The 12,736-nt window shown below is 41.4% G+C and overlaps 1 protein-coding gene across 1 annotated transcript; it reads left to right on the top strand.

Moving 5' to 3' along the window:
• Positions 1-508: 508 nt before the first annotated feature.
• On the top strand, positions 509-12,736 carry igsf10 (immunoglobulin superfamily, member 10). The gene is made up of 10 exons (XM_061682583.1): positions 509-621; positions 1,298-1,550; positions 2,704-2,833; positions 2,967-3,357; positions 4,224-4,985; positions 5,112-6,827; positions 6,951-8,060; positions 8,313-9,216; positions 10,058-10,424; positions 10,512-12,736. Exons 2-10 carry the CDS (start codon positions 1,327-1,329, stop codon positions 12,054-12,056), a joined length of 7,149 nt encoding a protein of 2,382 aa, XP_061538567.1. The 5' UTR covers positions 509-621; positions 1,298-1,326; the 3' UTR covers positions 12,057-12,736.

The following is a 12,736-nucleotide window of genomic DNA, read 5'->3' as shown; positions in this document are numbered from 1 at the left end:
ACCAATATGTCAACATGGTGCCCAATGATGAACATGCATCTCACAATTTTGTGAGCTTTTTGTTTTTGTGCGAAACAACAAAACGTAGAAATATCCCACACATTTTTTAGATTTATGTTAACGATACGTTTTAAGCAGGATGTTTGGGGGAGCCTGCCTGTGCTATAACACAGACACAATGAAGCTAAATTAATACACAAAAGATCTGTAGCAAAGAAAAGTTTATTTTAAACCCTGGCTGTTCTTCTGGAGTCTTTTACTGAAATACTGTATATCTACATACTGTAAATGAAATATTTTCTTGGCAGCGATGAGTAGCTCCACTATTTTGGCAAAGTTTAGCACTCCCAACAGATGTGTGCTTTTTCCAGCGGGCCTATTTCACAGCTACTCCAAGATTACATTCGGCCAGGCTGCAAAGAGGAGGGGAGGAAAGGGGGCGTGGGGGAGAAAAGGCCAAAAGGAGCTAGCAGCTTAAGGCGCTCCTTAGACATGCTGTCCAAACACAGCAGACCCATCTGGGGATTCTATTTGGAGGCTTACTGGGACTGAGAGTGGACCACTTTCTTCTACTGGACCTCTAATTTGGTTTAAACTGTGGCAACTGTGTTATATTTACAGGTGAGAGTGAGATCCCATTCTTGTCCGTAGTGCCATCGTACTACTGTTTTAATTTACAAGAGCATGACTATGATTAGTAACGATTATATTTCTGAGCATATTACAGTCTCCATAGCAATAATAATCACAGTAATCATGACAGAACACAGAAAGTGTTCAAAGAGGGAATGAAAACATTTGTGCAATATTGTGCTTTTATCACATATCATCATGTTACCATCATATTATCATCATCACATCACCAACCTTTATTGGCCTAGGTACATTTCTTCACTTTAAGTCTTGCAGTAGCCCTCAACATGATTCAACCCCTAAAGCAAATTATACTTGCCAAGGTGACAAACATCTTTCAAATGAAGCAACAAAATAATTTGAACAGCTTGATATACATGTAAATGTATTAAAAGGGCCCAATATTAGTTGAGATTTTTGGCACATTGTGCAAATAAAATTAATTTATAAAAAGGATGAATAACTGTGTGCAACTGAAGCTCTTTGATTGCATTTGGTTTTCAATTTTAAATTCATATCATGCCTCTTTCATTCATGTGTAGCTATTTGAAGTAGCTTTTACATACTCCAAAAACTTTTACAACATCAGGTTTTGCTGCTGTTTGGGAAGAATTAGTCATCTTCGTTATCCTGAAACGCGTACAGTGTGCTTTTCTGTCTCTAGGTGGGTTGTAATTTACGATCCAGTGCCAAATGCGTTTTCCGTGCACAATGACCGCCTACAGAGGGTTTTACCTGTGGAGGTGTCTGCTGTCCCTGGGGGCTCTGTTGCTGCTGTTGGCCGCTGTGTCGCCGGTTAGGGGCAACTGTCCCACGGCGTGCGTGTGCTCCGTGCCCGCGGAAGTGCACTGCACCTTTCGATACCTGAACGCGGTGCCTGCCCAGATCCAGCCAGCTGTGGAAAGAATTAACCTCGGGTGAGCTCCCATTTTTCCTCTGCAACGTTTCGCAGACTAAATGGGGGGCGGGGGGTTGTTATATCCACTAAACGCTTTGAAACACGGAATTTTATTATTGTGGGATTTATGCCAGTAAATTAGTTGACATAAACCAAGCTCCTGTCACTACCTGGAAGGTCAATGTCATTTGGCAGAGCGTGACAATGTGCTGACGTCATAGGAAGCTGGCTTTGAAAACGTTGAGCTTAAAATGGCATTTGCAACTGGTGGGTTGCCCTTTAATTAACTGTACTTGGCAAACTTTACCTATACCTTATCATTGTCTTTTTTGAGGAAGAGGGAGGAGGCACTCACCTGTGCCTTCTCTGTTCATTAGCTAATGAGCTACCTGGAGCTTCTTTTTCTTTGTGGAAAACAACCATGTTGTGTATGCATTTCATAAGATAGCGAGCTAAACTTAGGGGTAAAAACCACATATAGGTGTATAAACAATGTAGGTGTACAATTTGAACTTATTAATTTAATTTAAAAAGACAGTGAACCCACGTTTCCACCCTCAATAGATAGTTTTTTATCAAGTGATTGTTTTTTGTCCACGATGTTGGAGGTGCAGATCAGGAGGATTAGCTAGCCTTGAATAAGAAAGACCAGTCAACCGAATCATGTTTGCTTTTGTGTGTGTGTGTTTATTTTTTCCTGTATTACCATAATCTGTTAATATCAGTTATGTTGTAAATTTTCCACTGTTTTACCAGATGTGCTAAGATGAGGGCTAAAAAGTTGACAAAGTATAGACGAACTTTGGATGCAGTGGCAAAGACGCGATATGATGACAAAGTGGCTCTCATAAACAACTATGATCCACAAATGAACCACAATATAGTGGGGTAACACTCTACTATGTACCAACAAGGTTTTTTTGTTTTTGTTTTTTTCCAGATATATAATAAGAGCCACACAGGTGTACCTCATCACTTTATTAACTCATTCACTGCCAGGCTTCCATGTTAACATGGATATTTGTATTCATTGATTAAAGGTTTTAGTTTGGTGGTACAGTACCTTTAATAGTGTAAAATGAAAATCCTGATGTCATAAGGAATATGTTTATTGTGTTTAACCGATGAAGGATTTATTTATTTATTTTTAAACGTACTTTTTCTGTTTGCAGCTATAACAGTATAACTGTCCTGCGAGAGAATGCTCTTTTGTTGCTGGAGAAATTAGAAATACTGATGCTGCACAGCAATCTAATCCACAGTATTGAGGACGGAGCATTTCAGGATCTACGATCATTACAGGTAAATATCCTCACAATACAGTAATTAACCAAAAAGAGACTAGGCCTTGACCAGAATTGATTCTCCAAAAAAGGTTTTTGTAGCTTTGTCTTTATGTATGAATCATCTTAGATTTTTCATTCTGTTCTCCAAGGTCCTCAAGATGTCTTATAATAAAGTCAAGGAACTCAACAGGCAAACATTCAAAGGCCTGGAAAGTTTGCAGCGACTCTACATGGACCACAACTACATTGATTTCATCAGCCCAGACGCTTTCTACGGCCTGACCAATCTACAGTTGGTCCATCTGGAGGGCAACCACCTGCAACAGCTCCACCCAGACACCTTCATCACCCTAAGACACAGCCAGGTGTTTAAGGTGTCCTCGGTGAGGACCATCCATCTGTCTCACAACATCCTCACAAGCCTGCCTGAGGAAGTTTTCTCTGGATGCAGCCACCTGGAAAACCTCTTCCTCCATGGCAACCGTTGGGCCTGTGATTGTCGTATGAACTGGCTTCCATTATGGCTGCAGAAGCACACAGGTGAGTAAAATAGTTGGCTTGATGCATTTGTTCTGGTTACAGTGGAATAATAAAGTACACTACTCACAAAAAGTTAGGGATATTCAGCTTTTGGGTGAAATATCAGAACGAACCCAACGTGCTGTAACTTTCACTGTTGCTCTTAAATGCTCGTTCGACTGTTCAATGCTTCAGTACAAGGAGCTGAATGGCAAAAGTTACAACAGGTGTTTGATTCAGGAATTGACTGGTCTAATTAGAATTCATATTTACACAGTACCATAATGCTGTTAAGACGAAAACGACACAGCAATTGATCAGGAGTACCTCACCATTGCAAGGCTTCAAACAGGATGTTCTCAGAGGGAAGTAGCTAATAATCTTAGAATGTCAGAGTGTCATCGTCAGGGTGCAACAGAGAGACTAGAAGAGGCATAGAAATAGATGTGCTTTGTTTTTGTTTTTTGGTCAGTTCATGGATTAAACACCTGCCATTCAACTCCTTCTTAGAGAACAAAAAAAGTAGTGCAAAATGTATCAATACATTGATCGTGCATTCAAAGAGAAAAAAGAGAAAGTACACCTCACCTGTAAAGGTGTGCATTTTAGATTGACCCTGACATTTCATCTGAAAGCCAAATATTCCTAACACAATTTCTTTTGCTGAATTCCAGACTTGTTTACTCAACATTTGCCCTAATAGCAGCAGTGAGAAGAGTAAGCACACAAGATGGGGAAGCCAAAGTCTGTCTTAGAATTCATGACTTGGCTTACATAAAAGCAAATAATAAATTGCACCTTTGTATGTGAATGATGACTTTTTATGTCTTTACATGCCCATGTGCAAAATATTTAGGAGTCTAACAATTGTTTTTGGGTGTTTCCAGAGGTGCTAAAATGTAAACGGGACAGGAGATATCCTCGAGGCCAGCTGTGTCCCGTTTGTGAAAATTCAACCCTTTACAAGAGGAGACCCCTCTCCCTTCTTCCTAGTGATGCCTTCACTTGTACCAAACCCTTGATTCAGCCCCATCTAAAGCAGAAAAACATCAGCTTGGATGAAGGAGATTTCACTCCAGTTTCCCCAAGGGACTTTATTGCCCCACTAGGCTCCATACAAATGAACCTGACAGATCAATTTCACAATGATGCCAGCCTGTCGTGTACAGTCCAGAGGCCATCTAATTTTGAGAATCTCTCACTTACCATGGAGGAGGAAGGGGGTCACAATATCACTGCACTTACTACTGCCATAACTACATATTTGGTATGTAACATTGACAATGAACAGATCCAACATTTGTGGCAAATCTTGGCAGCCTACAGCGAGTCTCCCATGAGACTTGAGAGAGGCTTGTTGTTGACTACAAGTCCCGAAATGGTATACAAATATAGTCAGAAGAAAATGGGTGAGGATGAACTACACACGAACATTGATGCTGAAATCAAAGCCCTTCCTGCATGGCTGATGCAAGGTGAGGTTAGTTTGCAGCTCGACCGTATTACAACTACTTTTTCTACTCTCCATATCAAGTACCAGTCTGTCGTCAACCTATGGGTGGAAAACACCATACCTAAGAAAGACCACTATTCCTGGACGATGATAAAGAAAAACAATGAAACCAAGACTGAGCATACGATCATAACGGGTGGGTGTTGGCTTACCATAATAATAGGTGTGGGTTGGCTTGCTTTTGCTTAAAAACCTCTGCAACATTGTATTACGAGACACGTGTTTTTTAAACTAAGTAAAATGCTTACATTTTTCATTACAGGTGGGGTGGTTCAGTTGAGCTGTCAAGTCAGAGGGGAGCCAAAGCCTGTGTTGGAGTGGATTTTACCTGATGGAATTAAGGTGCGAGCCCCTTATGTCAGTGAGGACAATAGGATCATAATCACTGCTGAAGGAAAGCTCACCCTTCGGGGTGCAGACACCTCGGACACGGGCCTCTATCACTGCATTGCCACCAACTACTTGGATGCCGACATTCTGGTTTTTAGAGTGACAGTTATGTCTCCTGATGTGGAGGAGACAGATGTCAATGGTGTCCATATATCAAAGAAACTGGGGGAACATCTTCTTTTTGATTGTAGCAGCTCAGGATGTCCTAAGGCCTCAGTGCAGTGGATACTCCCAGACCACACTATATTAGACAGGTCTCAAGGGAAAAGGAAGGTGTATGAGAATGGCACCTTACTGATTGAGGGCCTCACTGTGAGGGATCGAGGATTCTTTAGATGTTTGGCTGCTAATCACTTGGGAGTTGACCTCCTGGTTTCTCAGGTGACAGCAAACGTAAGCTCTGAAGTGCTGACAGACTTTGATAATGATGGATCAGGCATGGAGATAGAGAGCCAGGTGGACCGAACTTTAGCTGACAACACAATCACCGTCAGTGACATCCCTTTTTACAAATCATCTGTCAGAGCTACGAAGAAAGCAATAACTATCGTTTCAGATCGACGTGACCCTAAACTGAAGTCGCAGGGCAAACGTATTTCAGGAAGTCGAATAGGACAGAGGAGGTATTCAGTCAGTAACAGACGAGCATTTGGCAATAGGGTCTTTGATAAAACAATTGGGAAAGTTGATCCAAAGAAATTTGCTGAATTTATGAAGAAGGCCCAAGATGGAGCAAGGGCAAACACTAATAACAGAAAGGCGGAAAAAGAGTCAAAGACTGCTTTGTCAAACCATAATGAAATTGGCTCTGGTGAGGTACATGATGACGATCTAATATTGCTTGCTATGGTTTCTACACATAACCCTCAAGAAGGGAGTGTAAATGGGATGGAAAACACAGAGTCTGAAATAGCAATCACAAAAAACAGCCATGGTGTCACATTCAGTCAAGAAAGAGAAAAACTAACAACAGATGATATGCCAATCCAGAAATCCATATTTACATGCGGTCCAGAGAAGACTGGAAGAGAGGGCGTCACACCGTATGACATGATTTCGCTCAAGACAGATGTCTTTAGGTTTGATGAAACTACAAAGCTTCATTCCCTCGAAAGATTTACCAAACCTGAACTTGTTACAGATTCTTCAGAAGAAACTCAGCTCCATTTCTCCAGAGAGCATCCTTCAGAACCAGAGACGTCCACAGAGGCGTTCTCCTTTAACACTGATCCTAATTTTACACCAATGAGGGACAGCACAGACCTCGTGGAGCTTTTAGTCCACTCGGATCCAGAAAGCCAATCCACCATCACAGCTGTCACCACCACACAGAGACGTGAAGATCAAATCACCTTCCATACCACCCAAACAATTAAATCCCCACCTTTAGGGTCCACCATTATTTCCAAGCAGCAGATCCATATCATCCCACACAAGAAGAGGAGAGGGGGGCGCAGAAGAGTGTTCCATGGTCGCCGAAGAATCATTAAACCCAACAGTATTACTGACATACAATCCATTATCAATAAACGTATACAGTCATCTGAGCAGAATTCTACAGTACCATACAGAATTGAAGTGACAACAGGTAAGCTTTTATTTTATTGTATTTTTTTTAATTTATTTTTTTACAATACTACTTCAGTATTTTTTTCTTTTTTTTAACACTGACCCAACAATTGATCTATTGTTGTTGTTGTTTTAACCATAGATATGGAACTATCCACACCCACTATGCAATTTGGTGCAAGAGACAAAGTTGGAAACAAAATGATACGGGGAAGGCAAAGAAAGCCAATCACCACTGAAACATTAACTACTCCTCAGACTTCAACTGATGACTATGGAGATTTGTTCTCAGCAGATTTCGAGCTATCAAATCGGAAGCCCACTACTCAGCCTTTAACTACAATGAGGCCAACATACTACTCCAAGTCGTTGACCACTGCTGATACAGCACCAGCATCACAAACTCTTTCCTCCCCGCCTACAGTCAAATCACCTCCAGGGGAAAATCCTGTGAAAGAATTTGACTTTGCATCTGGTGGACTTCCAGATGATTTTCCTACAACCAGGCCAAAATCTGGTGAAAAGAGAGGGCGCCAAGGACGAAGAAGGAGGCCATCAAAGGGACACAGACCCTCAAAAAAACTTAAAACTACTAAATTGTATCCAATTAGCACAACTGAGACTTTTGCCAACAAGAAACCAACCATGGAAACCACAGTCCAGACAACTTTATTGCTCCAAAAGAGTGCTTCCAAATCTCCAATGTATACACCATCAAGGGAAATTAACAGAGTCACAGGCACATCAGAGCAGCAGACATATACTTACAAGAAAGTCGACTGGGGTATTTCCTATACTACCAGAACCCCATTTATCCTCTCAAACACAATGCCTACATCAGAGAGACCTTACACAACTGCTCAAAACAGAGTCTACAATAATTTAACACCCCCAACACAGAGGTACAATGGTCAAACAGCAGCTCCAAGGAGACCTCGACCTACAGCACAAAGTGGCACCAAAGAGAGCAGAGAGAAATACATTTCTTTTGGGACAATGCCCATATATACACCAGAACAAGACTACATCTACACATACAACAGAAACAATGTGAAAAATATCCTCGTCACAACCAGTTCCAATGTTGCTAGCACTCAACAAACTACTATGCTCATGACCAGAAAACCCAAAATACTTGGTGGCAATGCAGCCAGCTTTACAGTTTTGACCAACTCTGATGCCTTACTACCATGTGAGGCTGTTGGAGACCCTCTGCCAGTGATATCCTGGAAACGCTTGTCTTCAAGCACAGGTACCAAAAGGCATATATTGTATGGTGTTAGGTTAATAATTGAATGATTGTCAATGCGGCATTTCTATCATCTTCGCATTATCATAAATGAGAAGTTAAAAGATGATTGCAAACTGTTGAAGTTGATATAGCAACCTAAAGTAATGAAACTGGTAACTTATCGAAAAATTTGCAAGTAGCAGCAATTGTCACTTGTTAATAGCTAATCATTTTTTAAGAGAAGTTTTTTTTGTTTTTCTCTCTCCGATCCAGGAAACACAGTTACCATCAAGGGGAGAATGGGCAAGTTCGTGTTTTTGAGCAATGGCACATTGTCGATTCAAAATGCCAATATTAAGGACCGTGGCCAGTACATCTGTGTTGCTGAGAATGACCATGGGTCAGATAAACTTATTGTCACCCTCTCTGTGGTAACTTACCCCTCACGTATACTTGAACCAAAAATGAGAGAGATAAAGTCTCATGCAGGAAATACTGTGGAGATTAAATGTAAGGCAGATGGTCGGCCCACACCTACGATATCCTGGATTCTGGCGAACAGGACCCAAGTAAGAGGGCAAAACACACCAAATGGAAGAGTATCAGTGAATCCAGGTGGGACTCTGGTCATTAGACAGGTGTCTGGTTTTGACAGAGGTCATTACAAATGTGTTGCTAGTAACCCAGCTGGAGCTGATACTGCTACAGTCCGCCTGCTTGTGGTTGCTCCTCCACCAGGTATCTTTGAGGAGAAACGGCAGCAGGTGAAAGCTGTTTCAAAACAAAACATTTGGCTGCCCTGCACAGGTCAAGGTAGCCCTCAACCTAGGATTCATTGGGTGCTGCACGACGGTTTGGTGGTCAATTCACAAAGATTTGGTTGGGACACGAGGATATCTGTTTATGATAATGGAACTCTCCAAATCAAGGATGTGACTCCAACTGACAATGGCAAATATGAATGTATTGCAACCAGTTCTACAGGCTCAGAGCGAAGGGTGGTGACTCTGACCATTGAAACACAAGAATCTGTACCTAAAATAGTGGCGACCTCCCACCATCTAACTGAGTTGTATTTCGGAGATCAGCTCAAACTAAATTGCTCAGCAACTGGAGATCCTGAACCCAGGATTATGTGGAGGTTACCATCTAAAGCAGTGATAGACCAATGGCATAGGTAAGATTCCATCACCAATCACAATAATGTACAGAATAATATTACTGCAAAATCAAGGTAATTGTTTGAACTTGATTTATTCTCAATCGTGTATATTCTCTGCTTTCTGATGCTTTTTAGTTGCTTACCCTGCTCACCTCTCTGAGCAAACCCACACCTTTCACTAATGTGAACACACACATTCGTAAATTAGCCGATCTTAGCCCTGGCTGCTACATTGCTAGCAAGAGTTTTGCAAAATACTGAAATGTAGCTGGTTTGATGATATATTTTTTGCAATGATGAATAAATTCAAAACCAAAATAAACTTACATGTCAAGCAGAAATGTGGATAATTCAATGTCGGTTCTAAAGTGCTTGTCGAGGATGTTATTCTCACTCCCCAGATGTTTTAATGAGAGGCTACTGACATTTTCTTCTTTTAGTGGTGCATATTCCAAGCCCTTGTTTACTGTTACGCTTTTCCCTTGTTTCCTCTGAAGAGCTGTCCCATTCCTTTGTTGCTAGCCTGAAGTAAAGACTGTAATCCGGCCACAAAAACAAGTCTACGCGAGGCTGCAGCGTGTCCCCGCGAGGGTCCGGTGTGTGCCTGCATGTGCATGGCATTGATTGACAATAGCCCTCTGTCACGCTTTCTGCCTCTACAGTCTCTAATTGGCTATTCTTGTCGCATCGTGTCAAGTTTTAAACTAATAATCATAATTAAATTAGAGGCATAAAATGGGTCCAGAGAGGAATAATTTTTCAAAACATCATTTTAATAATATTCAATTGTCAGGTCATACAGAATAACTAATAACTGTTCTTCCTTCCTCTTTCTAATTTTACTGTATTTCCTTAGGATGGGTAGGAGATTCCAGGTTCTGGAAAATGGCACACTAATCATCAATTCTGTGATTGATAAAGATGCAGGAGACTATCGCTGTATGGCAAAAAGCGTAACTGGTGATGATGTTCAACTCATGAACGTCAAGGTGTCAATGAAGCCAGCTAAGATAGAGCACAAGCCCCATGGCAAGAAGAAAGTTCTCTATGGTAATCACTTGAAGGTTGATTGTAAAGCCTCGGGGGCTCCAAAGCCAGAGATCTCCTGGGGCCTTCCAGATGGCACTGTCGTTAACAGTGCTTTGCAGGCTGATTCCTTTAGCGGAGGAAGAAGAATACGACGCTACACTCTGTTTGACAATGGAACACTCTATGTTAATCAAGTGAGTGAATTTCACTATGTCGTCAATCTCCATGATTTATTTAAAAATGTGTCCTAACATCATATATCTATGAATGTTTTTGTCCAGGTTGGTATGTCAGAGGAAGGAGACTACACTTGTATTGCTGAAAATCAAGTCGGAAAAGATGAAATGCACGTACATATTACTGTCGTGACTGCCGCTCCCATGATACGTCAAGACAGTGAGACTTATGCCAGATTGAAACCAGGAGAAAACATCCGCTTTGACTGTGAAGGAGTTGGTGAACCCAAACCTAGGATGTTGTGGATATTGCCCACTAATGACGTCATAGCAGCATCTAATGAACGTTACTTGTTGCACGTAAATGGCTCTCTGGACATCAGGGGTGCAAAGACAATCGATGGTGGAGAGTATGTTTGTATGGCTCGCAACCCAGGTGGTGAAAACAGAAGAATCTACAAACTTGAAATTAGTGGGAACCCACCTGTGATAAATGGCAATCATCAGAATAGGACTGTATTAAAAGATTTCTCTACTAAATATTCAAGGAAACTCATAGACTGTAACGCTGAAGGCAATCCAACTCCAACTATCACCTGGATAATGCCAGATAACATATTTTTAAGGGCACCATACTTTGGTGGTAGGATTAATGTCCATCATAATGGGACTTTAGAAATTCGTAATGTACGTCCTACTGATACGGGAGAGTTTATTTGCATGGCAACAAATGATGGAGGAGAGTCTGTATTAGTGGTACAACTCGAGGTGACCAATATGCTGCGAAGGCCCATTTTTAAAAACCCTTTCAATGAAAGGATTGTCTCTGCTCTGGGGAAAACCAATGTTCTGAACTGCTCTGCTGATGGACACCCAAAGCCAGATATCAACTGGATTCTACCTAATGGAACACGGTTTATTGCTGGGCATAACTTCCACAGACATGCAGACAATGATGGGACTTTAGTCATCTATAACTCTCGAATTGAGGATGCTGGGAAATACCGCTGTGGTGCCAAGAACATCATGGGCTACATCGAGAAGCTCATCATTCTGGATGTAGGGCAAAAGCCTTACATTCTTACAAGGCCGAGGGACATTATACGCAGTATGTTCGGGGATCCCCTCTTCATTCACTGTCTATCAGATGGAAGTCCAATACCCAGAATCTATTGGACCCTCCCTGGGGGCCACACTCTCACCCGGCCTCAAGTCCTGGGGCGCTACAATTTGCTAGAGAATGGTACTCTAATTGTTCAGGACACCACTCTCCGTGACCGGGGGAACTATGTATGCAGAGCTCGAAATGATGTGGGAGAGGCTGTGCTGACAGTCCCTGTTGTTATCATTGCCTACCCGCCACGCATCACTACAATGCCACCTCCTACCTTGAGTTTAATGGCAGGGACACCTGTTAAGCTCAACTGCGCTGCAATTGGTGTACCTAAGCCAGAAATCACCTGGGAGCTTCCAGATCATTCCATTCTGTCAATGGCACAACAAAGGAAGCAGTTGGGAAGCGAACTGCTTCACCCTCAAGGCACGCTTGTTGTCCAGAGGCTCTCGGCCATCAACTCTGGCACGTACAAATGTGTGGCTAAGAACTATCTGGGTACAGACCTGAAGGCTGTATATGTGCATGTATTGTAAAAACCAAGGCAGAAGGAAAGCAGGAGGACTTTAACGGACCTTTGGATCTGCAGGGCAAAGGACCCTCCTATGAGTGAATTTAAGAGGATTACATCTACATTATTACTGGAAAAATGGCTGACATTAATTTTAAATGAGATAGAACATTAAGAGACAGAAGAAATCAAATTGTACTGAAAAACACACCTGGGGGGGACAGATATTTTTTATTATAACTTGGAACTTAACTTCTGGAGAATCATAGCTGGTACTCATTCATGTGTGAGGGGGATTATCTAGGAGCAGAATGTGTTCATCATACATTCTTACTCAAAGTGATTCTGATGATTGTCTCATGCTGGATATAATTAGAGCACATACAATCTTGTCAGCAGCTTGTCTTTTAGAGGCAAATTTAGAAAATAGGTGACTAAATATGTTGTACAAATCTTGCAAAAACAAGCCACATTATTTTTTGTTTTATGAAAATATAGTTAAAAGATTGTTTTACACTGGACGCATAAGGTTTTTGCTACACTACACAATTCCATACTTGTCTTTTGAAGCAGGTGCATTTATTTCTTTTCATTGCATGGTTAAACATTTTTTACTTGTGATTGATTGTTGTATACGAGACTTTACAGTAATGTTATACATTATGCTTATCTGTAATAATACAGTATCTTTGTGTAATACCTAGT

This window comes from Phycodurus eques, chromosome 7, assembly GCF_024500275.1.
Source record: "Phycodurus eques isolate BA_2022a chromosome 7, UOR_Pequ_1.1, whole genome shotgun sequence".
Classification (NCBI taxonomy): domain Eukaryota; kingdom Metazoa; phylum Chordata; class Actinopteri; order Syngnathiformes; family Syngnathidae; genus Phycodurus; species Phycodurus eques.
This window is presented reverse-complemented; position numbering and strand designations above follow the sequence as displayed.